The sequence below is a fragment of the Gopherus flavomarginatus genome, chromosome 17 (assembly GCF_025201925.1).
Source record: "Gopherus flavomarginatus isolate rGopFla2 chromosome 17, rGopFla2.mat.asm, whole genome shotgun sequence".
Lineage (NCBI taxonomy): Eukaryota > Metazoa > Chordata > Testudines > Testudinidae > Gopherus > Gopherus flavomarginatus.
The window spans coordinates 13,286,866-13,312,936 of NC_066633.1; the positions used below are offsets into that span (position 1 = coordinate 13,286,866).

Here is a 26,071-nt window from a genome sequence, read left to right on the forward strand (position 1 = left end):
TCAACTAGGCTCTGTACCCTACACTGGCAGACAGCTCTTGAATGCCATGGGACCATATATTGTCACCCCCTGGTGCTCTGCCTTCAGGTGCTGGGGCCCCACACCCTCATCATACGGGCTCTGCCTTTGGGAGCCCTGTGCCTCACCTCCCCGAGGAGCTCTGCTGCTAGGTACCAGGAGACGAAGTACCCTCACCCTCCAGGGGCTTTGCCGCTAGGTACCAGGGGGCCAGGTGCCCTCACCCCCCAGGGGCTCTGCTGCTAGGTACTGGGGGCAGGTGCCCTCACCCCCCAGGGGCTCTGCTGCTAGGTACCAGGGGGCAGGTGCTCTCAACCCCAAGGGGCTCTGCCACTAGGTACCAGGGGGCTGGGTGATCTCACCCCCCAGGGGCTCTGCTGCTAAGTACCGGGGGGCCAGGTGCTCTTACCCTCCAGGGGCTCTGCCGCTAGGTACCAGGGGGCCAGGTGCCCTCACCCCCCAGGGGCTTTGCTGCTAGGTACCGGGGGCAGGAGCTCTCACCCCCCAGGGGCTCTGCCGCTAGGCACCAGGGAGCAGGAGCTCTCACCTCCCAGGGGCTCTGCCCTAGGCACCAGGGGACAGGAGCTCTCACCCCCCCAGGGGCTTTGCTGCTAGGTACCAGGGGGGCAGGAGCTCTCACCTCCCAAGGGCTCTGCCGCTAGGTACCAGGGAGCAGGTGCTCTCACCCCCCAGGGACTCTGCTGCTAGGTACCAGGGGGGCAGGAGCTCTCACCTCCCAGGGGCTCTGCCACTAGGTACCAGGGGGGCAGGTGCTCTCACCTCCCAGGGGCTCTGCCACTAGGCACGAGGGGGTCAGGTACGCTCACCCCCCAGGGGCTTTGCTGCTAGGTACCGGGGGCAGGGGCTCTCGCCCCCCCAGGGGCTCCGCCGTGAGGTACCAGGGGGCCAGGTGCCCTCACCCCCCAGGGGCTCCGCCACTAGGTACCCGGGAGCAGGTGCTCTCGCCCCCCAGGGGCTCCGCCGCTAGGTACCAGGGGGCAGGTGCTCTCGCCCCCCCAGGGGCTCCGCCGCTAGGTACCAGGGGGCCAGGTGCTCTCGCCCCCCCCAGGGGCTCCGCCGCTAGGTACCAGGGGGCCAGGTGCTCTCGTCCCCCCAGGGGCTCCGCCGCTAGGTACCAGGGGGCCAGGTGCCCTCACCTCCCAGGGGCTCCGCCGCTAGGTACCAGGGGGCCAGGTGCTCTCGCCCCCCCAGGGGCTCCGCCGCGAGGTACCCGGGAGCAGGTGACCTCACCCCCCCCCAGGGGCTCTGCTGCTAGGTACCAGGGCCATGTGCCCCGGCTCTGCCTTTGGTGCCGGACAGCCCCGTATCAGCAGCGCATGGGCGTTCGCAGTGACGGTACCACTGGGATCCTGTTGCTCCCCAAAGCCCCAGCTCCTGGAGCCTCGGGATCGGAACGGCCGGGCAGCCCCACTACACGACAGCCCCACGCTCCAGCCCCGCCCTTGGATTGCTGTAAACTCGCGACCCCGCCCTCGCAAGAAGGGCGCTGGCTCCGCCCCCCGATCCCCGCCGTCAAAGGAAGCGCCGCCGCGGCGGCTACGCAACCTTATGTAGCCGGAAGTGATGATGTACTTCCGGATTCATCGCGTGTTTCCCCTCCTCTAAAATGGCGGCGCCCATGTCGCTGTTGGTGGAGTTTGGGTGAGTGCGGCCGGGCTGTAGCGAGCGGCGGTGCCGTGTGGGGGTTTGGGGCTGGTGCCCGTGGGAGCGGCTCCTGCGGGTGCTCGCCCGTGGGGTGGGCCAGGAGATGCGGGGACACGCTGACTGGCCACGGACCTAGAGCCTGGTGGGCCTGGAGCTGGGGGGGCACCGGTGCTGCAGCAGCTGCGGTGCCTGGTGGCGAGACCGATGCACTAGGGTCCGCGGCCAGGCGGTCCTGGGGCTAAGGGGGCTGTCGTGGGGGAAGTGTGAGGGTTTGGGGCAGAAAAGAGGCACCTCGTGGGGTGGTTGTGGGACTCTGGAGGTGGTGCAGGGGGCCAAGATCTAGGGTGATTATAACGCAGGGCTTGAGAGCAGGGGCTGGAGAACGAGGCTGGCACTGGAGGTGATAATGCTGATTGGTAGGAGTTTAGGGGGTTACCGGGTTTTGGAGGGATAAGGACTATGGTTGGGTGTGTGGACTCTCTTGGAGCACAGACTAGAACGCTCTTCACAATGGGAATGAGAAGAGAAATAGGAATCGTCTATCTTTCTATTTAGAAGCAAAGTGTCATTTTAGATCTGGCATTTTTTGTCTCAAAAACTTCAGGGAATGCTTTCTAGGTGGGACAACTTTCATAAGGAAGATTCTAAATATTATATTGAAACATATACAGGGTCATCACAAGAAAGAGAGGCTTTAAAATGTGCCTTAGAGGGATCCACAATGAGGGAGTGGATAGGATGGGAGCTGGTCTGCACTAATCAATGAGGAAACCAAGTGTGAGTGGGGCAGTGGGGTTTCAGGAATGGGTTGAATGGATCATAATTAATGTGTGACTGTCCAGAGTTTTCAGAAAATACAGGATTTCTGTCGTCATGCATTGTTGGCAAAAGGACAAATTATGTTAAACAATCAACACGTTTATGGAGATGAGGCAACATGTTTTACAAAAACAGTTCTGAAGCTTTGTGTGGTTTCATTTGGTATTGTAGCACTCAAGGTACCCTTTGATGTAGGTGCTGTAAAAACACAGGAAGACACGCAACTTGTTCAGAGGCATTTACAATTTTAATTTAAAACAAGACTCTGCAAGGACCAGTACTGATGTTACAAAACCCTGAAATATTTATTCTGTTCCTCCTTTCTATGTTAATGACAAGCCTCTCTGTTGGTCACTACTTTCTACCTCCCATTTAGTTGTGTAGGCTCTTGTGTTACTGTCTGGTGCTGTTAAAGTCCTCAGTCTTGTAATTGCCTAAGGATTTGCCATTGTCAAATTAGAGCATGCATAATTGAATGGGAAGTGTTGGGCACTGGTGGTACAAGTGAGGTCTTGGTTCAGAAGACTGGTACAGTTGCCCCAAAGTGTTTTTGTTTGTTAATGCCATTGTTTGTTTGATACCACAATTAACAGGCAGGATTACTCAGATGGTTTTATCCTAGAGAAAACCCCTGTTCTTCACTCACTGAACAATGAGAGAGAGGTTGTTTTTACGTATGGATTATCCCATTGTGAATGTCAAAAATAGATTATAAATCATTTCCTTTTCCTTTGGGATAGTAAATTGATTAAAATCGAAATATATATGCTGTTTGCTTTTTGCAGTTCTTTCAGCTCAAACAAAGTTAACTAGTAACATCAGCTTCGCGTTATTTATTATCACATTTTATTTTCAGGTTCTTTTTGCTGTAATATCTGGATTGCTGGAAACTAAAAAAATTTGGAAATTTACAAACATTTGTCTTGGGCTTACATTTTGTTAAGTCTTTTTCTTACAAAAACTGAAAGGCTTGCTTGATTTCCCCATCCCTATACATGTACACAATCTTCATAACCCTTTAAATGCCCTTCTCTGTAAGAGGCCCTTCCTCAATCTTTCCCCACTTCCAGCTGCAGAAACTCTCCTAGTTTTCTCAGAAGAGTGAGAAGCATTTTTGCTTCCCTTGGAAATGCATAAATGAGCTCTCTATGTGTAAATCACAGCTGAGTTCTCCACAGTTAGCGCATTACAGAAGGACCTTATCTCACCATCTACATTTCTACAGTAACAGTGTGACCTTGTTTTCGTTACATAAAAAAATGTTTTTCATATCATTGCTGTGACTTGTTCTCTCACAAGAATCTCGGCTAAAGCTAATAATTGCTTCTTCCATTTTTTTGTGAGCTGGTGGAAGAACACCAACAGAGCAGTCTTTAGGAGTGCCACTGCATATAAGTAGCAGTGCTGAGAGCATAACAAAGGTTCTGTTGTGCTCTTCCATAGCAGAGCCAAGAAAAACTCCTAGTGTGTCATTTTTAGATATTGGATTTAAAGGGACTCAGTCACATGTAGACTCATTATTTTCCATGTTCTTCACATGTTTGCTTTTAAAATGCATCTCTTTTTTTGAGGCAATTTTTAATCTACATGATTGTGAGAAATGCAAGGTAGCAATGACTCATACTTTTGCGTCTGAATAGTAAAAAAAAGTTGTAAAATATTTTGTGTGTGTTAAGACGGAGAATCTTTCCAAGGATTAAATGGTGTCTGCATAGAGTTTGGTAGTTTTTATGAACCTATTTGATGAATCCATCATCAAAAATATCTTCCAAATTCAATACTGATGGAGCATGAGCCTCCAGCAGCACCTACACTTCAGGCAGAATCACTCATGCCAAGACTTTAAAAGTTTAAAAATTGTCTCAGTTAGTTGTCTGCCTAAGGATTTAGGGGTTTAAATGACTTGATTTTTCAAGAGTGATGAACTCTCGTTTCCCTTGAGCTCAGTGAGAGCTGCTGGTTGTTCACCATTTCTGAAAATCAAGCCTCATACTTAGCTGCCTGAATCTTTATTTAGGCACCTAGTTCTTAAATTCTTGGCCCCGGGAAACAGAACTGAGTCAGTAGCATATATTGTCCAATGTTGCACTTATATAGTGTTGTGACACTTCCTAGATGTACCCATGGTTGTGAGGCACCTCACTGCCATCTGCCCATAGCATATGAGAGCCTTGTCTGTGTCTGCCTAGAGTCCACTCCCTAACTCCACTGGCAACATAAGTACTCCCTTCTTAGCCTACACAGGCTCTGCTCTGCTTTTGCAGATTAGCACTAGGTACTCTCGAACCTCCAAGTGTCCAGCCCCTGTTTCAATGGACATTCCCAGATTCACTGCTCACAAAGGAACAACGTCCCTCAGCTTACTAGTTACACCTTTGATCACAGCCACACTATTAAAGTGGCATAGCACTTAAATATGTTCATAGTGGAAAATAAGCAAAAGTTTATTTAACAAAAATAGTGGTTAGAAAAGTAGCAAGTAAAAGTACTGGAAACAAAGTTACATGTAAAATAAAATCGTAACACGCATTCTAGAGCCTAGACTTCATTAACAAGATAATTTTCTTTTTAGTGAAGTTTAGCTCACCCAGAGTCTTTGCAGTGTTTTCCAGCTGGGTTGGTTGTGACCTCCTTTCATAAGACAGAACACACTGACAGTTCATCTCCTCAGTGAAGGATCTAGAGTGTAACTCACTACAGTTATACCTCCAAATCCATTATCTTCACTTGTAAGCAGGATGCCCCACTGCTGTTTTCATTTTTTCCTACAGCTCTCCACTCTTGTATTTTGCAATCTCTTGACTAATATCAGGCTCAGTAATGCAAACAGGCCTCCATTGCAATAAATACAGTGCGCAATACACTTGACCAGACAGACAGACGTATATCCTGCCTGCTACCTGTCTGAACAAAATCTGTTCAAGGCCTGTCACCAACTGGTGGCCTACTTTTAACTTCAAGGCTTTAAGAACATACTTTCCAGTATAGATGTATAACATCTTAAACGTTACCTGTCCATACATGCAATAACTATGATGACCCAGTAAGCTACTGGTTCTTTGTAGACACCTTACATGTCACCCTGTGGTAAATTATTATGCGTGTACCAGGCTCAGTAGATCCCTGTAAAACCCCATGCGTCCCCTCTGCCAGTTGACATCGAGGTCCCTGGCTCACACTTCCATATGCATCAGCTTGGAGCCTTCTTGCCTGGACAGTGCAACTGCTACCACATTTTCTTTGCCTTTTAATATTTACAGTTTTCATCTCGTATTCCTGCACTGCTAGACTCCAGTGTCTCAGTCTGCAGTTGGTACTTTTTGTTCTGTGTAGCCATATCAACGGCGAGTGGGCTGTTAGGACCCTAAACTTCCTGTTAAATAAGTAAGGCCTTAACTGCTTGATCGCCCACACAATTGCATAACATTTGGTTTCTATGACAGAGGAATTCTGTTCACCAGGGGTCAGGTTTTTACTTAGGAAAGCAATAGGATGCTTTTTATTGTCTTCACTTGCTTGCGTCAGTACGACTCCCAGGCCTGTGTCAGAAGCACTGGTGCTCAGTTCAAAATCTGGTCTGGCCAGAATAGGCTTTTGGATTTTCTCTGCTTTATCAGACCCTTTCTAACAGGCTGCTGTGCACAGCACCGTGTTAGGTTTTCTCTTTTTGCCCAGGTCTGTGATAGCAGACACTGTGTTGCTGAATCCTTCCACAAACTGGTGGTAAGAGTTCTCCAAGCCTATAAAAGACTGAACTTGTGTTTTGATTTCTGGTACAGGCCAGTTAACAGTGACCTCTACTTTCAATAGATCTGGGCAGATCTGGTCCCCTCTTCCAAATGACCACCTAGATGAGGGACTTTGGCTGCATCCATTTTACACTTGGACATTTTTATAATGACACTAGCATCTTTTAATTTATTCAGCACAATTCCCAACTGGGTTTTTGTGATCTGACCAGGAGTAGCTGAAGATGGCAATGTCATCTACGTAGATTCAAGCAAAATCCTGTAACCCAGCTGACACCTGGTTCACAAGCATCTGAAATGTGGCTCCTGCATTGATTAACCCAAAAGGTAACACTTTGAGCTCAGAAAGTCCTGCATCAGTAACAGGCAGATTTTTTGTTTTCTGCACGTCAGTATTTAAGGAATTTGACAATACCTCTTTGTTAAATGCAGGGTGCTCAGGAACTTTGCCCTGTCTATAGTGTCTAGCATGTTGTTGATCCTGGGTATATGGTGTACATCAGGAACCAAGACAGCCTTAAGCTTTCTGTAATCAACGCAAAACTCTTTGTTCCCCTCCTTTTCAGGGACCATCACTAGAAAATCCCAGGGACTGTTGAACTCTTATTAGTCCCATTTTCAGAATGCTTGCTATTTCCTTGCAAACTTTCTCCTGCATTTTACCAGTTGTCTGGTGTGCTCTGCTGGGTGTGGGCTGAGGTCCTTCAATGTTAATCTCATGGACCATTTCATGAGTCAGTCCTGGCCTGCTGCAAAATACCTCTTAAGGCCTTTGCAGCACAGCCAAAATCTCTGCCTTTTCACATGAGGTTACCCCTTCAGATATATCAGTGCTTTTGAGTGAGGCACCACTATGACAATGAGTCATCAGATCAGTAAGATGGGGCTATCTTGGAGTCCTCCTTAGCACAGAGCACTTCATAAATGATAAAGCCTCAAACACTTCACTGAGATGGTTAATTGTCCACTATTTTATAAATGCGGAAATTGGCGCCACACAAGAAGTTAGTGGCAGATTCAGGAATAAAGCCTGGATTCCTAGTCCAGTTAGGTAACTTTCTTCGTACAGAGGGTTCTTACAGTCCTGTGTTCTCAAGAAATGAATTGATTGGGGCTGTAAAGTGGAATCATACTTTCTTCACAGGAGAGTTTGAGGGAAGTCTAAGCCACTGACGTGAGTTTTGCATTTAGCCTGGGATTTTCAGAGGCCTAAGGGAGTTATGTACCCAAATCCCAAAATTGTTATAGTCTGGGATCAGCTTCTGAGAAAGTACTGCCTTCTACGCTCAAAGGCTCTGCTTATTGGTCAACATTTTAATTGTGCTGGCGGATTGTAATATAATGGTCACAGAGGGAGAAGTGATCTCTCTGGGAGTGTTTTTAAATATCAGGACAGAGACTTTGAACTGGCTCCTTCAACAGGGAGCAAGTGCAGAGGGTGAAGCATGTGATGAGTGACATTTTGTACAACTTGTATGCAGAGTCCCTTGTTTTGCTTGTTACTCACACTGTGCATATGTTTCCGCTGTAATGCTTCGGAGAGTGAGTTGTGTAGTGGCTAGACCAAGGGGGAACTGCCAGGACTCCAGGATTATCCTCTTGGCTCTGCCTCTGACTTGCTGTGTGACCTTGCACAAGTTGTTTCTTCCCTTCTATAAACTGGGAATAATACCTATTCTACAGAGTGTTTTGAGGTTAGTAAAGTACTTTGAGAGCCTTGGATAAAAGTGTTACAGAAGGGCACAGTATTAGGGCATGTGAGTTTATAATCTGAGATTTATATTACAGTACCGTCTAGAGGACCAACTGAGTTTGAGTTACGCTAGGCACTGTACAAGCAGATTGCCAACTCTTTGAGGTAGGGACCATCTTTCTGTCCTCAGGTTGTACAGTGCCTAGCACAGTGAGTCCTGGTCCATAGCTAGCCATACAAGTAACTATTAGTAGGAGACAGTTACTGCCCCAAAGTGCTTACAGGCCAAATAGACAAAGACAGACAATTGTCCTACTCGGAATACAATCCAGTCCATTTTGTTGTCTCTGTATTTTTTTGCGTTGTAAACTACCCCATTTATAACTTCTGTCACTTGAAAATAAAACAAAGAATGAGTTGTGCATTTTCTTTATTTCAGAGGTGGAGCAGAGCTCTTGTTTGATGGCGTTAAAAAACATCAGGTGACCTTGCCCTGTCAACCAGAGCCTTGTGAGTATTAGAGCTTTTCAAATAAGTTGAAAGAATGACAGCAAATGAAATGCCTGTGAAAAAGAAAGTCAGTTTGTACAGCAGTTACTCTGATTCCAGTTGTAAACTGTGTGGTTTAGGGCCGTTTCAGACATGCTATTATTGATTGGCTAGCTTGGCAGACAATAGTTAACCCTCAAAGTAAATACAAAACATAAATAGGCCAAGCACCTTTTCCATTCTCCAGGCAACCACAAAGTGAGTTCCTTTCTCCAAAGATTTTTGCCCTCCCTCTGAAATATTGTTAATACACAGCAGCCTCTAAAGTGTATTCTCCTTGGTCAGTCCATGGAGCTGCCTGTTAGACAGTTTTATCTGTCTTTGTATAGGAATATCACTCTCGATTTTTAATTTAAAACAACTGAATATACTTAAACAACACAGACAAGCATGACAAAGCTAGGGTTTGAAAATTACGCTGGCCTTACGTGCAGGGCATCCTCTTTTCAGTCCTGCATATATTAAACAAAACACTGCTAGACTGAGTGACCAGCGACTGTTCCAGTGATTATACATCGTTAATTTATTTCCTTAGTGATTCGGGATATCAACGTCATTCTGATTACTCTTTTCCTCCCCTCTACACTTGTCCACACTTCATTTGCATTGTGATTTTAGCAACCGGTATATCCAAAACTCTTAGTAAAGCTTTATGCCATTTGAAACCTGGAATTATAAACTTAGAAATGATGTAAAGGGTCAATCAACTTTAGGAGTTCATGAGAGATTGGTTGCAAATATAATCTGCATGCTGTGTATTTTAAGGCCTGAGATCTTCCTGCCATGCCTAGAAATATTTAGAGACCAGTGCAAATGCTTTGAGGACAAGTAAACTTTTGATCCTGAATATAAGCTCTATATAATTCAAAAGGAATAGAAGCATTAAAATGGTGGAGGAGGATGTAGTGAAAGACCAGGCCTGGGATTGTGAAGATCTAGGTTTTGTCCTTGAGTCTGACACTGACTTGCTACGTGACATTGAGCAAGTCACTCAACTTCTCTGCCCTGTGTTAAAACAGGGGAACTACTGCCAGACATTGCAAGGGTGTGCTGGGGTTAAATTCTAATGTCTGAAAAGCGCTTGATGTCCCTGGATGGAAAGCACTAAAGAAGTGGCAGACTATTAATTTATTTGGATTGTAAACATCTTGGGCTAGGATATTGTGTGGGTTTGTTTTTGTTTTGTTTTTTGTGTGTTTTTTGTTTAAGATGGTGTTTGGCTTAGAATATTTGTTCATCATCTAACACACTCAGTCTTCAGACAATGAACAGGCTTTCAGTTAGAAAGGAATTATAAGGTGTTGTAATTCTATCTGAGGGTAGTGCAGGGTGCCCGTGCCTAGCAGGGATAAGAGTACGAGTGCCTACAGGTTATTTTCTGCAGCCTGATAGATGTCCATGGTGCATCATATAACACTAATCCAGCTCCTGTTGAAGCCATTGGGAAGATTTCCATTGACTTTAATGGGAGTTGAATTTAGCTTTAAAAAAACAAAAGAAAAGGAAAGAGAAGTTCCCTCCCTGAAGGTCTTGCTTACTCAGGCTCTCTTGGTACATGGGACAATAGTTCAGGTGTGGGAAGCTGTGGGCACATCAGAGGTGAGAGCATCAGCAGCAGGGTTGGATCAGGAAAACTGTGTGAAGAAGAAATTCTATAAATTCCCTCATCACGTTAATAAGGAAAACATTTGAGATTATTAACAATAAACAAGTTAATGCAGCTCTCTCTGGGGAAATGAAAATGTGTTTCTTAGTGGAAAAGAGAGAGCACGATCCATCAATCCTAACTCAGGCAAAACTCACCTTGACTTCTCTGGGAGTTTTGACTGAGTAAGGACTGCGTCATGGGCCTTGTGTATTTAAAGAATTAACAAACTCACCATGTTCAGTGTTTCCTGTCTAGTCACTTTATGCCATATGTTCATCTCCTAGTGTACTGAAGAAATCATGAATGAACAGATCTCATGAGTATTAGGATCATTATCCCATTTTAACTGTTTTTTTTAATTAGTTGTCCAGTTTTTTTGGCCATTTTGCCATTCCTTACACTTCCTTTCCTCTTGCATTATTATTTTTGTCCCTTTTTTGCAGAGCATTTTGCTTCTCTCTGGGACATTGGGCTCAACTATGTTTTAATTGTTTATACATTTTGTACAACACCCAGATGCCGGGGGATGAGGCACTAGGTGAACAAATAGATAAGAATGTATAAATGAATAAAATAGTCTGTGCTCCGAATTTCACCTGGATAGTGCTCTCTGAATTATAAAAATTGGTTTTATATTTAATTAGTGAGATTACCACATGCTAATCTCCTGATTCTAGGCACTAGGTGAAAATGTGGTTGGATTCTAAACCTGGCTAATGTACGCATGGAGATTTTTTTTCCCCCCTTTCTCCTCTTGTGTTAACTGGCCAGAGGGGAAGAGGGTCTGGAGGAGGTTAAGGAGGGCAGATGGGAGGGAGCTGCGAATGGGACTACAGAAGGCCACGTATGGAGCCATGCGGCAGCAGCTGTCTTTGCTATCTGGGGTTTGAAGAGATTTTATCATGTTGCCCCTGAGGAACATATGAAAAAAGGGTTTGTGTGTGTGTGTACGTGTACACACGTCACCGTACTTTATGTGAGACTGTTATCATATTTTTCTCAGGTGCTGCAGATCTGTGCAGAAAGAAGGGCACAAGTTAAATAAGAACCTTTGTTTCAGAGTTGTTCTGACAATTTTGATAAACTCATTGATAATGCTGATAAAGAGAAACTAAAGGAGCTAGCTCTGTTGACTTATTCTGCGTAAAAAAACATTGCTAGGTGGGAGAGGACAGTGAAGGAGATATTTGTCACATGGAGAGAGGATTAAATTCACTCGGAAAGTAAACCTTAATTTCAAGCATCGAAGGTGCAATTAGAAACAATGGAGCATAAAGAAAAGAAACCCTAAATTAAAAACTATGAAAATGTATTTGGCAGCATCCCCCTGAAACAAACCACAGTAATTTAACTGCATGCTTCAGCAATCAAATAGAGCATTATATGAATGCTGTTGCTAGTGATGTCTGAGGTCCTTCCTCCATCCCACTTGGGTTTACAGTGCTGGATTTGTCTATGGTAATGAGAATTTCCTTCAGTGTGTTAGAAAGATGAGAAAATAACGAGCATTGTTTAATCTCTGCAGCAGAGTCACTGGTTCAAATCTGTGGTGTTGTGTTGGCTAAGAATAATTAGAAAGACTCACTGCTGGGCTCTTACCACTGGATCTTGTATGCTCAGGTGAGACCACTGATTGAAGAGGCTCAGGCTGTTGTGCAAGGAGCTGCTCAACTCTGTATCATAGACCCTGCACTGCTAATGATCATGAAGATTTTTCCTTTAAGTGGCAGGAGTCTGTGCTTTTGGAACAAAAGTTCCAAGTGTCGATAGTGTGCAGTAATTAACAAATCTAGATGCTTCAGATTGGTCGAGTACTTGACATTCAAAGGTTTGGAAGGATAAAATTGTAATCCATACCTTTCAGTAATCATATCTATTCCCCATTTACTCAAAATCTCCTAGGGGAAAAATCCATTGTTAATCACAATTTTGAGAGAGGGAAAATTAAAATAATTTATTTGTTGAGTTTGACTGTGCATGGTGCTATCTGAGACACAGGAAATGCTCCGAAGGATTTACAGTCCAAGCACCTGATCCTGCAAGGTGCTGAGTGCTCTTCACTTCTGTTGGAAATCAGTTGGAATTAGTCACTCAGAGTCCCTCGTTTGAGGTGCTATCTCTCCGGATAAAGCCCCCAAATATGAACAGAATAGCTCAGATACAGTACACTAGGGGATAGTCTGACCTGAGTGTGGTACCTGAGTGCCAGGAAGATAGCTAGAATTGAGTGTGCAAGATTGCACCAGTTGTCTAGAAGTGCAAAATAATGGTGGTGATAACATTTGGCTGTCAATAAGAAATCGGTATTTGGAATGATTTTTATTGCTGAGTTGATTACTCCTAACTTCTCTCTAAATGTTTTGAAATTAATGTTTAAAATATTTCTGGTAGGGCAAAGTTTTGTCAAATTAAAAAATAAATGTTGACTTAATCCAGAGACATTAAAATAAATAAATTAAAAATGAATCCTTCCAAACCACCTGATATGGTGCTTTCCATCTTCAAAGGAATATGTGAATATTCTCTTCCTTGCAACACCCCAATGGGCTAGTTAAGTGTATATTTATTGATGGGGAAAACTGAAGTGCAGAGATAATATGCTTACCAGAGAGAGCATCTCATGTTAGTATAAAGGTAGAATTCGAAATGGGAGTCCTAACTCTCAGACCCCTCTTTCACAAGGCCAGTCTGCACAACCAAATCTACTACATCAGGGGAGCTCCATATTATCACCCTATCAGGGCACTGTCACGTTAATATTTGGTTTGGGCATTTGACTGGTCAACTGACCATTTATTTCTGGACCGGTCAAATATTTTAAAGCAATGACTTATTAGAATAGTACCAACAGTAACAAGAAAGAGTAAGACTTTGTGGTCTCCAATAGGTTTGGGCTTAGCCTTAGATACTTGTGCCTAATTACAAAACCCGAGTTACTTAATGGAGTTATTTTAACTCCAAAAAATGAAAGAATGACACCATGATGCAATAAAAAGGTAGGCCATCTCTATCAGGGCTTTCTTGTTGGAATGTTTGACAATATTTGACCATGGTCAGATAATAGGCAGCCAATTGACTGGCTTCCCAAGCCTCGTTAGTATGTCCCTGCCAGGGTAGATTGGGTTGTGTGGCTGGGCCCTTTAATCTGTTCTGCCTAGTTGTGCCATCTCCCCATTGAATCACTGGTATGCAGTATCTCCTGGCAGTTGTCCCAGTGAAGTAGATGTGTCATTTATAAGAGGGCCAATTGAGCGGATTCATTTGTAGCCCTTCGTTATTAGAAGGAAAGATGGAAAAATTAAAATTCTCTTGCAGGAGTCATCTCCGTGCTTTCCTACTAGGCTTAGTGTAATGGGAGCTGTGTTAACCCTCTGCCACGAATCTGATTAATCTGAACTCATTGTAGAAGGAACTTCCCAGGCACTGAGAAGCCCATCTCCCTTCTGTGGGACCAAATCCCTCTGATAACAAAGCCTGGCTTTTCTGTCCTTCCCAGCCAGTGTGTTCCTGCACAGGCACCTATTAGGATAACCTTTCTATCCCCTACCACCCAACCCCCACCCCTCATTCCTTTTCTCTTGGTGGTGTTTGCTGTCATGACACCACTGTTTAAAGGATGGCAGCAGAGCATAGACTGATGAGGAGGTTCCTGGCCCTTTAAACTGCTTAGCATGCGTTTCACACGGTTCACGGTGCCAGCTGTTCCTTTCTCCTCCTGCCCTCACTCACAGGAGCTGTTTGCTGAGCTCAGAGCTCCTGTGCAAAATTGCTTTTCAAAAGAGCCACTTTCTGCTTAATTAAACAATGAGACGCCATCCCTCTGCACATCTGTAAAGCTCCTTCTGCAGCCCCTTTATCCCACAAACTGCTCCATTCTTACCTCCATTCAATTGTAAATCTTCCTCCCCTTCCCCCATCCGCGCTCTTTCTTTTCCCCTTTCAAGTAAGGCTGAGGAGGTTGGTGTTTCTGCAGGAGCGGGAATTGGTTTAATGGTCCTTGCTGTAGATGAAAATATAATGTTAGCAAAGTAACTGCTGAAAATGAGAGGCAAAGACTGGCACAGATAATTGTGTGGCTTTTGTATTGCAGAGGAATAAAGTCATAATAGCGATTGAATGAGAATCGGTTATTCTCCCCAACTAATCCTATCCAAGCCATAAAAAAATCACTAGCTCTTAAAGCTGATGGGAAGAGGGTGAGAAGTCAGGGCAAGAAACTGTCTTGCCCAACTCGCGGTGCCAGAGTGAGCCTGTACCAGGGGAGTCCCTCTACAGGCTTCTGTATGAATAGATGCTGCCTGGGCAAGTGTGAGCCAGAGGGATCCCTCTGCAGTCTTTCTGTATGAATAGTTACATTCCTCCATGGACAGTGAGTCTTGGATGTATAATTCCACATAGTCTTTGGTGTTAGTGGTTAGATTTCCTCTCTGTCAGTTGTTTCTTTCCCAACACAGGGAAATGTGTGTAAGAGGAAAGTTCATTTCCACAGTGGTTTAAAATGGACTTTCTGTCTGTATTTAATAACGCTTTCTTTGAATTGTCAGGGAATTTGCCTGAGTGGCTTACACAAATTAATCATCAACAATTCCAGGTGGTGCAGGATAGATGAATGGAGACATAGGTGAGGTATCTGTGGTTGAGTGGGAATACCCACTTCTTTATGTCAGGAAGAGGTTATAGTTCGGGTGATGCAGTATTGTATAACTAGATTGATAGGATGCAGTTTAGAAGAAAATAGGAATTTTTTTTTACCAGTAGCTTAAATTCTCAACTTTGCAAGCTATGGCACAGTCTCCTACAGGATGTATGGGAAGCACCACATTCCCCGAACCCTTTAAAACTAGACTGGACAAAGCCCTAAATGGTCTTCCATAGGGATTAATCCTGCACTAGTAGAGAGAGAAACTAGAAGAGCCCTGTTAACTGGTCATCATTTCTAACTCCTGATTTCTAATCCAGCCTTCACTGCCTGTTGAATACAGTTGCCACCTATTGTCCCTTTTTGTAAGGTTCTCCTTAGCTCCTTCCTTAGATAATTTTGAACAAGAGACTGAACCATGTACCACGACTAGTGATCCGTGATCCTAATGAGAAGAGATGGTTTAGTGCACTGGCATTATTCAGAAGCCTTAAGTGACCATAGCATTGGGTGTTGTAAGTTTAGAAACTCTGATTCTTGGCAGGGTGGTGGGATTAGCTTTATGCAGAGGATCAGATTGGGGTCCTTTTAGAAATGACAGGAACTGATGGAAGCACTTTGGCTCTGGCGATTTGGAGCTGGCTGGCAAATGGGATTGAAGATCCCTGATCTCCCTACCAGCTAACTGGAGGGAATGTGAGATCCTGGGATCTGAGTGCTCCCTTCTAGTTTACAAGAGCTGACAGAAAATCCCATGATCCACACGTTCCTTGATGACTGATAGGGCCCAGGACCAAGGTCCTCCATCCAAGCTAACAGAAGGGTTATGGAATAACACAGCATCTGGTCTCTACCTGTGCTGTGGATAAGAGGGAATGGAGGAAGCACTAATGTGGGCCCTCCCTTCCAGTTAAAAGCGGTGGCGGAGAAGGAGAAAGTTATCTCTCTGCTAGTGATAATAAGCAGGGCCCAGGCATTATCGTCTAACACACAGAAGCTGATGGTTCCAGTATCTGGATTCTTTGTCTGGCCAAAGTCGCTAATAGCTCCCTGTTAATAGAATCCAGATTAGAGTTTTTTTTCCTATAAATGTCAGAAATGTCTCAGAAGATGTCAATGAAAACAGATTCGAAACTCCTCTTGGCCTTGCTGGTGGTCACCATGCCTTGAGTCTGAGACCTTGTCTACACTAGAGCTTACTGCGGAACACCCCAGAGTGATGCAAGTTATACCGATCTAAGTCCCAGTGTAGACTGCATCCTGTCAGCAGGAGAGCCTCTCCTGCCGACATAGCTACCGCCTCTTGTGGGAGGTGGAGTAGTTCAGCCGACTGGAGAGCTCTCTCTCCTGTTGGCTTAGGGTATCTTCACCAGAAGTGTTACAGTGTAGATGTAGCTACAGTTTAACCCTTTTCCTCTGATTCTGCTTATATAAGCCATTCCAGGCCTTCTGCTGCAGCTTATGGTACCCCACCATCTGCTTTAGGAGTTCACTTTGCACATTAACTAGCCTGAGGAACCCTTTGTATCCATTTTTACAATGGGCCCTTTCATAAAATGTGGCCCTTGTCCATTTTACTGAATTCTAATTAGCACAAGGCACTCACCTGCCTGAGTGGTGTATTTTGGGGATGTTTTATATTTTGAAAAATAAGCCACCTAACCTGGCACAGGGGTTACAAATTCTCTTCCCATCCAGGCAGAGGGAATGATAGAAGAGGCATGTAAAGCGGGGATTTTGTCATGGTTACAGGTCAATGACTGAGAATGTGGGTGGGATGGAGCTTGGCCAGAGTTAATGACCTCAACAAATTGGAGCTCAGCCGTGGTCAGTATGATAAACGATCTTATTCTGGGTCAGAGAAATGGTACCCCATAGGGAGATGTCCGAAAGGTGGCCCGAGAAAACCGATTGTGCTGTTGCAATGCTGACCCTTCGGTGAGCAGGGCCGCATACATCTTAGTTATTACAAACCAGAAAAGAGCTTTCCAGTGTCTAGGCCTTAAGAGTCCCCTGTTTTCCTGAAATAGGCTTCCTATTCTGCACCCAAGACAAGGATATTACTGAAATACACCCTCTGGAAGCCCTAACGGGAGGGTTGGATTGTACATCTGTTTGTTAATGTATGAGGGGTGTGCGTGGGGCAGGGGGCTGCGGAGATATGTATGTTTCATTTGTGTGTGTAAATCTGCCAGTGACACGCAGCCCTCTGAGTGTTAGTACAGCTTCTTTGTTAGTGGAGGGCTGTGTTTTCCCGTTCACTGATATTATGTTAGTGCAAGATCAGCGAGTATGTGTTTCAGGGCAGTGTTTGGGTTTCTGCGTGTTTACCTGATTGGTGAGATTTCGCAGTGAAAAGCTGGCTCTGTTTCTTATTCCAGGCACCTGTCTGCCATGGCTGTTTTCCCTCTGCTTACAGCAAGTGTGCTCTCTGGCTGCTGAGTTATCACGGATGAATCTGTCAGGTCCGGGAGGTTTTATTAAGCTGGGAAAGATCTGTGGGTTTCAGCTATGGTTTTGAGGGTGTAAATGAGTCTGAGCGTTTGTAGAAGGCAGCTCTAAAATGGAGTCCCAGATCACTTTCTCTAAGAGGATACTCAGCTGATTTCTTCTGGACAGAAAAGTTAGATATGACAAATCAGACTTTGGAGGAGACCAGGCTGGAGACTATGCAGATCTGTCAACCACATTCAGGGATGTTTATACTGCAGCGTGTACCCAAATCCCAAACAAGCCTGGGATTTGGGTACACGCTTGCTGCAGCTCTCATGCCCTGTCCACTTGCATGACAAGCCAGTGGCTTTGTGTCACTGGAAACATGCTCATTTTCATGGATCTGTTCATTCCCATTGGGCTGTTTGTTTTGTGCCTATATGGTGGCCCTATGGCTTTCGGCTGCCATGATGCACTTGAATGGTCAGTTCTCTCACATTCGCTATTTTTTTTTCTTGGCTTTTCTATTAACTTCAGAATGTTCCTGTGACTGTGGTGCTGGTGAAAGGCACTGGGTCGGTCGGCAGCCCTGAAGACTGACTTCTCTTTGTCCACGGAACAGAGACAGGGTTCCCCACCATTGTGCTTCAACCCCAAATTGCAGAGACCTCCTTTGAGGTCAGAGGGTCGTTCAGTTTCCGTGGCCCATTTAGCCCTTGGCACCTCTGCTGAGATTAGCCCTAATTGGCCCCATTGTTGGCAGTTGTGGTGAGTTTTATAGTCTGGATTTTTGTCTACTAGGAACTGAACTGACGCTACCAAAGTAATTTCACTGGGGCCATGTGATGGTAACAAATCTTGGTCATTATTAACTGGGCTAGGTTGAAAGTGGTGACCTAAAAGAAAACAGCTCTTCTCAATGCTCTGAGCCATCCAATTCTCTACTTAACATTATTTTTATTGTATAATGTTCAATAAGCAGCACAGAGCTGCCGTTGCACAAAATGCATGATCTGTCACCTCCAAAGGGCAGCATACATTGTGAAATTGCACTTCTGTAAACATTAAATACGCCTGTTCTGATGATGAGTCAGCTTTCATAAGCAGTTTAGATTGGTGTCCCAGTGGTGAGGATTCAGCTTGGCATTGGACAGGAGAGGGTGGTCCGTTTAAAGGACTTTCCTTCCAATTGATTATTTCTACAGATCCATACGTTCGAATGGTGCTTTATGGACAAACAGGTCCTTGGTCCGAGGAGCTTACAAACCAAGTTATATGTGCCACAGTGTGGTGTAACGAAGTGTGGGGGAAGGTGCTGTAGGAAAGATAAGGGTTGATGATAAAAGAGCAGGAGTTGTGCTTTCGTTGCACACATTATTATTTTGGGGGAGTCCAGGAGCTCCAATCACAGACCAGGACCCCATTGTGCCAGGCCCTGTACAAACGCAGACCAACCGATGGTCCCTTCCCAAAAGACCTTGCAATCTAAGTATTCTTGTTTGGGTTTTTTATTTTGTCTGTACATACTTCTTGGATCTGTCATTTTTCATTTCTCCTCAAAACTACCAATAATATAACAAAGATAAATACGAGGGCAGGAGCAGAATTCAGTGCTGGAAGAACAGCTGAAAGAAGTGAGTCTTGAGATGGGATTTGGAGAAGGAGTGAGAGGTACATTGCACTTTGGATCAGAGGGCATATTCAAAGAATAAACTGGGGGGCTTAGATAAGAACAGCCATAGTGGATCAGACCAATGGGCCATCTAGCCCAGTATCCTGTCTTCCAACAGTAGCCAATGCCAGGTGCTTCAGAGGGAATGAACAGAACAGATAATCCTCAAGTGATCCATCCCCTGTCCGCTCCCAGTTTCTGGCAAACAGAGGCTATGGACACTCAAAGCATGGAGTTGCATTAATTTCTCCAGATTGTATAATTCTCCTATGCACATGTGAGACATCTGGGGGAGGTGTTGGTGTGTGTTAGGGGATAGTGTTCTGTGTGTGTATGTGAGTTGTCTGGGCTCTGTAACTGCAGGCACAAATGGGGCTGAAAATAATATATTTATTATGGAAGGAAGAGGAAAAATCTTCCAAGACAGTCTCAAAATAAGCCACCCACACCACACTGCAAGTTTCTTCTGGGTGGCTATCCTCTGTCCAGCTGGTGCAGTGCAGGGATGATGTGGCCTTTACCAGGTAAAACCTTGGTTTTTAGTGCCCTGGAAAAAACTAATTAGTCCCAGTTTAAGGAATTTTCTATTTTAAAAACTAATGTACTCTACATTACACTTTAGGTTTAATTGCATATTCAAATTGTGGTTCCAAAAGGCAGTAGATTCGTTGATTAATTTAGGGTTGTACAAATAAAAAGTAAAATTGCAGTGGACACAATATGTAATTCCAATACTGAACATCAGAATGTCTGTACATTTTGGTTTGGTATTTTCTCAAGGAAGCTATACATGTATTTATAAAATATTGAAAACTGAACTATGAAGCATAAGTCAAAAAATGTATTCTGTGAAAACAACAACAATGCAGAGTTGTAGGCTTGAAGCGTTAGGCAGTCGAAGACATGCAGAGTTGCAGATTACCAGTCCTTTGGCCATGCAGCGTTCTGTAGCAGAAGACCAGCTGTGATGTAGAGGATAGGCTAAGCTTATTCCTCAGTTTTGAATGCCTGTAGCCAAAGTACGAAAAGATTCATTCTGTGCTTGCTGAACTTGCTGGATGCTGATGCAATTATTTTTCTCAGTTTCCCGTTTTAAACCAGGTTTAAGCCAGTATTTACCAGTACCCTGTCTTAAATTAGTGTTTCCTGGGAAATTGCCAACCCTGGTACAGTGTGCTTGTGTTTTAAATGATCTGTCTTGAAGGGCCCCAGAGGAGCAGGCTGTTTACTCTATCAAAGCAGAATCATATATCATCCACCTCATTGTTTTGTGCCCTCATGCAAGTGCGTTGCTCACAAGTATATGGCCCTTCATAGTGTTGCTGTGGTGGGGATGGTTATCCCTTGTGCACTCTTCCTCCTCCTCCTGTAGGGATGTTTGTCATTCTCATTCCTTAGCGGTCATTTCATAGTGATGGAGCGCAAAAGCAGTTTGGGTGTGAGCTCCTGAGGGCTGTACACTGCAGCAGTGTTTTTTCGGTGAAGGTTGACATAGTTTGCTCTTGTTCTGGTGGCTGACTGACCAGCCCCTTATGCCTTCTGTCTGTTGCTCGCTGTCTCCAGGGAAGTGATCACCTTGGAGGATAGTATATTCCATGCCGCTAAACTAAACTTCTCTAAATGATATTTAGTTAAAAAGAAATCCCTGTTCTGACTGTAGGTGAGGATCCAGTGTTCAGTGCAATCTGCCGCCATGGGACAGAGCTTCCCTTCATGACAGAAACTGTCCAGTTTTGGGAGGCAGCATTGCTTGGCATCGTTCTCTAGGCAATCCCCTCTGGCTGCCTAGAATACGTTGGTCCCATTGCTTTAGAGGAAGCCAGCAACACAGGGCCATAGAGGATGTTGGAAAGAGGAAAAAATGGAAGGAATCCTAGGGGGGAGACAGATGGGTTGCTGTTTTTTTTTTCCTCCCTGGGAAGGTGTCTCCATTCACTGTAACTGATTTACACCTGTTTACAGCTGAGCAGAGTTTACTCTTCATATGAGGAGAGTCACAAATGTGACAAGTGAAAAAAAGCACCTACCTTTGTGTAGGTTTATTCTAAAGAAACAAAGCTCTGTTCCAGGGAGCTTCCCTGACAGCACAACACAATGTGCTGACACAGTGCAAAGACTGAGTCACCCCATTACAAGGGTGTTTATTTCATGGATCAGTCATGCGACAACTGCACCAAAAATAGTTTTTTAGCTCAGCCTGTAAAAGAGGTTGTGAAAATATTTACAGTGACTAGGAGCAGTTTACAACACAGAGAGATGTGCAAATACATCCTGTTGTTCCCTCCGGTACAGCTAGAGGGGGTTCAAGCCCTAATATCTGATAGGTGGATTTGTGCACTGGGAACATTTCCTTGTGCCTTTGAAACAAATAAAGCTCTTTGGGGGCTTTCAGAAGGTTCTTTAAAGGAGCCCTGGGAGAATAACTGATTGTAGATTCAGAATGATGAAGTGGATTGTGGAATAGTGAAATATAGAGGCAAATGCAGGAGAACGCCACATTGTAATTTGTCAGCTTCTCCAAACCTTGTAATGGATTATTCTCTCCCTCTGACGCTTCTCACCTCTCCACTAGGAAATTAACTGATGCTATCGCTAAAGAAATTGTTTTTGCCTCACAAAGTAAAACTGTTACTATAAAAACCTGCTACCAGTGTTGTCTCCTCCTTTTGCATGAAGACAAATCCTTCCTGTCACCTACTGAAGTAGAAAGATAAAGGCTGAGCTTTAATAAAGAAGCTGTCAAACAAAGCGTGTGTGGGGACATGGTGGGGGAGCAGAGAGTCCGAGCTGAAGGTGTGATGCTAAAGGAGATTATAAAGGGCTTGAGTGGAACTACGGCTACCTCTAACATGTCTGTTTTATGCATGTGTCTATATATTCATGAATGTTTGCTTATGTCTTATGGGGATTACGTTTTCAAAAGTTATAAACCTTCAAAAGTGCCTGCCTGGCTTTCAGAGGTGGCAAATGCTCACATCTCCCCCTGAGCTCCGGTGCCATAGTGGGTGTTCTGCTCTTCAAAAACTAACCAACATGAGACATCTACTTCCTGGGGCTGGCTTCATGTTGGGATGCCCAAAAATTGAGATGCCCAAAATGAGCGGACATTTACAAATATAGTCCTCTGTTTGCATCCTGCATGTGTCTATCAAAGTGACTGTTCCAGGGAGGGTCACATTCTAACCCACTTCAGTTTCTCAAACAAATTCTTATAGGCCATGCGAGTATCCATCCATGCCTGTTGCAACCCAAAGGTGAATGGTTTTAGGGAACTCAAGTATGGCTGAACCAATTTAACGCGAGTTTATGCTGCCATTTTGTGGGGGGAGGGGAAAGAGAAAAGGAGACACTTTCTCCATATTTCAATCCCATTTTAGTACTTCTTTCAGACAGCCAACACTAGAAGCTTCAAGCTTTTAGCTTCTTGTGTGATCCTCACTGAGACTACTGAATTCCTCATCCTCACACTTGTATTGTTTTAATTCTAAACACTTTCAGTTTTGCAATTTAAATGTTTGATTCCTGTTCCATTACCTGTGGACGCTTTTTGCATTTTCTGTGGTCAGGTATGCACATCCAACCAACTCTGCGTATGGGAGTGTGGGGTGCATGGTGTGTGCCTCCTAACAAAGGAGATGCCTCTTCCTGGTGAATGCTGACCTGGGTGGGTTGAAAAGGGGCCTTAAGAAGAGAGGATCCCTTCTCTTATTCCCTTGCTTACATCTTGTGACCAAAGTGAGTGGAGCACTGTTCCCATCATTGCTCCTTGTCCCAGGATGAGCATAGCATCTCTAACTGAGGAGTGAAAGCTGGGGCCCTGGTGTTTTGAACTCCTGTGAAACAGAAGTGGGTATTTCAGGGGTGGGCAAACTTTTTGGTCCGAGGGCCACATTGGGGTTGCAAAATGGTATGGAGGGCCGGGTAGGCAAGGCTGTGCCTCCCCAAACAGCCTGGCCTCTGCTCCCTATCCGACCCTTCCCACTTCCCACCCCCTGACTGCCCCCCTCAGAACCCTGACCCATCCAACCCCCCACCGCTCCTTGTCCCCTTACTGCCCCCTCCCAGGACCCCATGCCCCTAATTGACCCCAGGACCCCACCCCCATCCAACCCCCCTGCTCCCAGTCCCCTGACTGCCCTGACCCAGAGGTGTGGACCTCTGCTCTCTGACAGGCCCCCTGGGGCCGCACACCTATCTGACCGCCCCCCCAGAACGTCCGCCCTATCCAACCGCCCCTGACCGCCCCCTGGGACTCCATGCCTATCCAACCGCCCCTGTCCCCTGACTGCCCCCTGGGACCTCCTGCCCCTTATCCACTCCCTGGCCCCCTTACCATGCCGCTCAGAGCAGCATGTCTGGCAGGCACGCTGCTCGGCAGGACATGCAATCCCACCACCCAGAGCGCTGCCCGTGCCGCGGCATAACTGTGGGGGTTGGGGGACAGCCTCCCTGGCCGGGAGCTCAAGGGCCGGGCAGGACAGGCCTGTGGGCCACATGTGTCCTGCAGGTCATAGTTTGCCCACCTCTGGATATTTGGTGCTGGTAAGGAAGCTAGTCTATAAACTGTCATTCTCTCTCCTTTCAGGGGACATCAGAAACCTGCTAAAGTGGATCAAACAGAATCTATTAAAAGAGAGACCAGAATTATTTATTCAGGGGGACACCGTGTAAGTACCGATGTAAAAGATGTTCATGTTTCCCTGTCTGCAAGTCCCAGTGCAGAGGGCATATATGTTACTGCTTGTGGCGGGAAGAAAGTTATATCAGTTGGAATATGGCATATGCTAGAAGGAATGACCTGGAAGAGGATACCCCATAGACTGGAGTAGAGAAAAACGGTCAGCTCTATTGTCTTGCTGTATGACCAAGGGCAGATCACTTAGCTTCCCTGTGCCTCATTATTCCTATCTGTACAATGGGAATAAATATTTCCCCATGGGAGGGATGTGAGGCTCTCTTTGTAAAGGTCATTGATTTCCTTGAATGACACGGACTATGCAAGTGCAAAGTACTACTGTGGTGGAGGGAGGTGGGTTGATATTCTAGAGAATTATCCAGATTGGGGAGCAATATGTCTGCTCTTTCACAGGGCTGACTGTGAGAACTCCAGCTCCTTCTGAACCTAAACCCAACCCAATTCCACAAAATGTCTGTCTCCTCCCGACCCACACGGCACGAGGTCCCCCAGCACTCATGGCCTCTTTCCATTGCCTGTCACCTCCAGTACTAGCATTGTGTGTGGATTGCAGGGTTGAGGTTTTAGCAAATAGACCATCCCCCTGTTCCAGCTGTGTTGTACAGCGCAGTCTCTGTTCACATCACTGGGCCTGGATCAGTCACTCTGAGAAGCACCAACAAATAGATCTGCTGGGAAATGATTTTATTTTTAAAATGGGGCCAATCTCATTGAAAAAGGCCAGAAGAAATGGAGCACAATGTGCTGTGCAGGCAACTCCCAGCTGCAGAATGGAGGTTGGGGTGTTTAACATTCCTCACAGGTCTCTGTGAGCTGAAGCCTGTGCCAGGTCCCCTGGTAGCAGGAGAGACAATTGCAGGACACTGAAGATCAAAGCAGGGGAATCCCTTTGCCTCTAATCAGGAGCTCTGAGTTGATCCTGGGTGTTTACAACCTTTAGCAGGGGCACTACAATTGCTTTCCTTAGCTCTGAATTGATCTCTCTGCACTCAATTGCAGTGCACGGGTTTTAATTACCTGGCTTTTCTATGTTGTATTGAAGTGGAGTCATCTCAGAGCCTTCTTGTGAATGGTGTCTTTTGATTTCAAACGAGCTCTGGGATCAATCACGTTTCCCCTTTATTTGATCTAGAAAGGGCACTGCCTGTCCCTATTTCCAGCTCTGTGCTATGATTCCCTTTTTGCATCAGCTTTACAGACCAGCCTGCCTGTGATCTGCTTTTTAACGGCCAGCAGTGTTAACTCTTTGCAGCTTTTAGTAATCCTATTTCCTGACAACTTCTGTGTTCTGCAGGCGGCCAGGAATTTTGGTGCTCATCAATGATGCAGACTGGGAACTAATGGTCAGTACTACTTCAGTTTGATTTTCTTTATGTTGCTCTCTCTGATCTGTGGCTGTTCTTGGGAAGCTATTCTAGATTCTTGCCCCAAGCTAAGCATCTAGTAGTGGGCACGGGGAGGGAGGAGTTCCTCCATGTGTTGTACGCTGGCTGTTCTAAAGTCTGGAGCCTTTATTGAACCTGCTGAGGCTCAACCACCATTCAGTCCCCTAGAAGATCACCCACACTCCCTGACCTTCAGTTGTGGCCGTCACTCCTCTGGGAACTGAGTTGGTGTCTCATCCATGCTTGAGATAACCACTTGCTTAGTGGGGCACCAACATTGCTTCACAGCCTTGGGCAATTGTGAGAGCCATTGATTATAATAAGGTGAGTGCTTGGGAAGTGAGGACTGCATGTTTTTGCCTAAGATCAAACCAAAGGAGAATGCTGAGATAGAACAAGCAGAGCTGGCCCTTGTGGTTTTTGCTACACTAGGATTATGTCTACACTTCAAGCAAGGAAGAATTCTTCTGTCCACCTAGTGCTATCTAGACTGTGGGTTAGGTTGGCTTAACTATGTCACTCAAGAGTGTGGATTTTTCACGCCCTAGAGCATCATAGCTGGGTCAGCTTAACCTTTTAGTGCAGAGGTGGCTTAGGCAAACAGGCTGTCTTCCCCTCTCAGGACACCATGACAGGCCCACCATAAATAGTCACTAACTAGTCTGCAGGTATAATAGTCACTTCTGAGTGGCACTTCCCATGACAGTGAATGTCTGAGAGCTCCCTCTCCTGTCTCTACCTTGCCTTTCTTAAGAGAAAACCTCAGTCTTCCCCCTCTGTAGTCCCCAGTGCTCTGGCATCTGTTAGGAAACGTTCTTCTTTTGCAGCCTCTGTTTGGAAATGCCTATTAAACCATTTCTCATTCTTTCCTGACCTGCAGGGCGAGCTGGATTATAAACTCCAGGACCAGGATAACGTGGTTTTCATTTCAACGTTGCATGGTGGTTGAGCTCTTGGAATTCATAAGGACATAAAACAAAAACACTGGGGGCGAACCCTCATGTCTTTTTGAACTGTCTGTGCCTCACTTACAAGCCATGGCAAATCACTTACACCGTCATTAGGCATACAAATAAAGTCAATGCCAGTGACTGGCCTAGCTGCA

At 45.4% G+C, this 26,071-nt stretch overlaps 1 protein-coding gene across 1 annotated transcript; it reads left to right on the forward strand.

Moving 5' to 3' along the window:
* Positions 1 to 1,628: 1,628 nt before the first annotated feature.
* On the forward strand, positions 1,629 to 26,071 carry URM1 (ubiquitin related modifier 1). The gene is made up of 5 exons (XM_050926880.1): positions 1,629 to 1,680; positions 8,384 to 8,454; positions 23,471 to 23,552; positions 24,876 to 24,924; positions 25,847 to 26,071. Exons 1-5 carry the CDS (start codon positions 1,646 to 1,648, stop codon positions 25,913 to 25,915), a joined length of 306 nt encoding a protein of 101 aa, XP_050782837.1. The 5' UTR covers positions 1,629 to 1,645; the 3' UTR covers positions 25,916 to 26,071.

What these genes read in the sequence shown, in the direction of transcription:
- URM1 (XM_050926880.1), top strand. Translation starts at nt 1,646, where the DNA reads ATGGCGGCGCCCATGTCGCTGTTGGTGGAGTTTGG. An exon ending in TTTATTCAGGGGGACACCGT is followed by an intron (nt 23,553 to 24,875) that starts GTAAGTACCGAT and finishes TGTGTTCTGCAG; the next exon opens with GCGGCCAGGAATTTTGGTGC. An exon ending in ATGCAGACTGGGAACTAATG is followed by an intron (nt 24,925 to 25,846) that starts GTCAGTACTACT and finishes CCTGACCTGCAG; the next exon opens with GGCGAGCTGGATTATAAACT.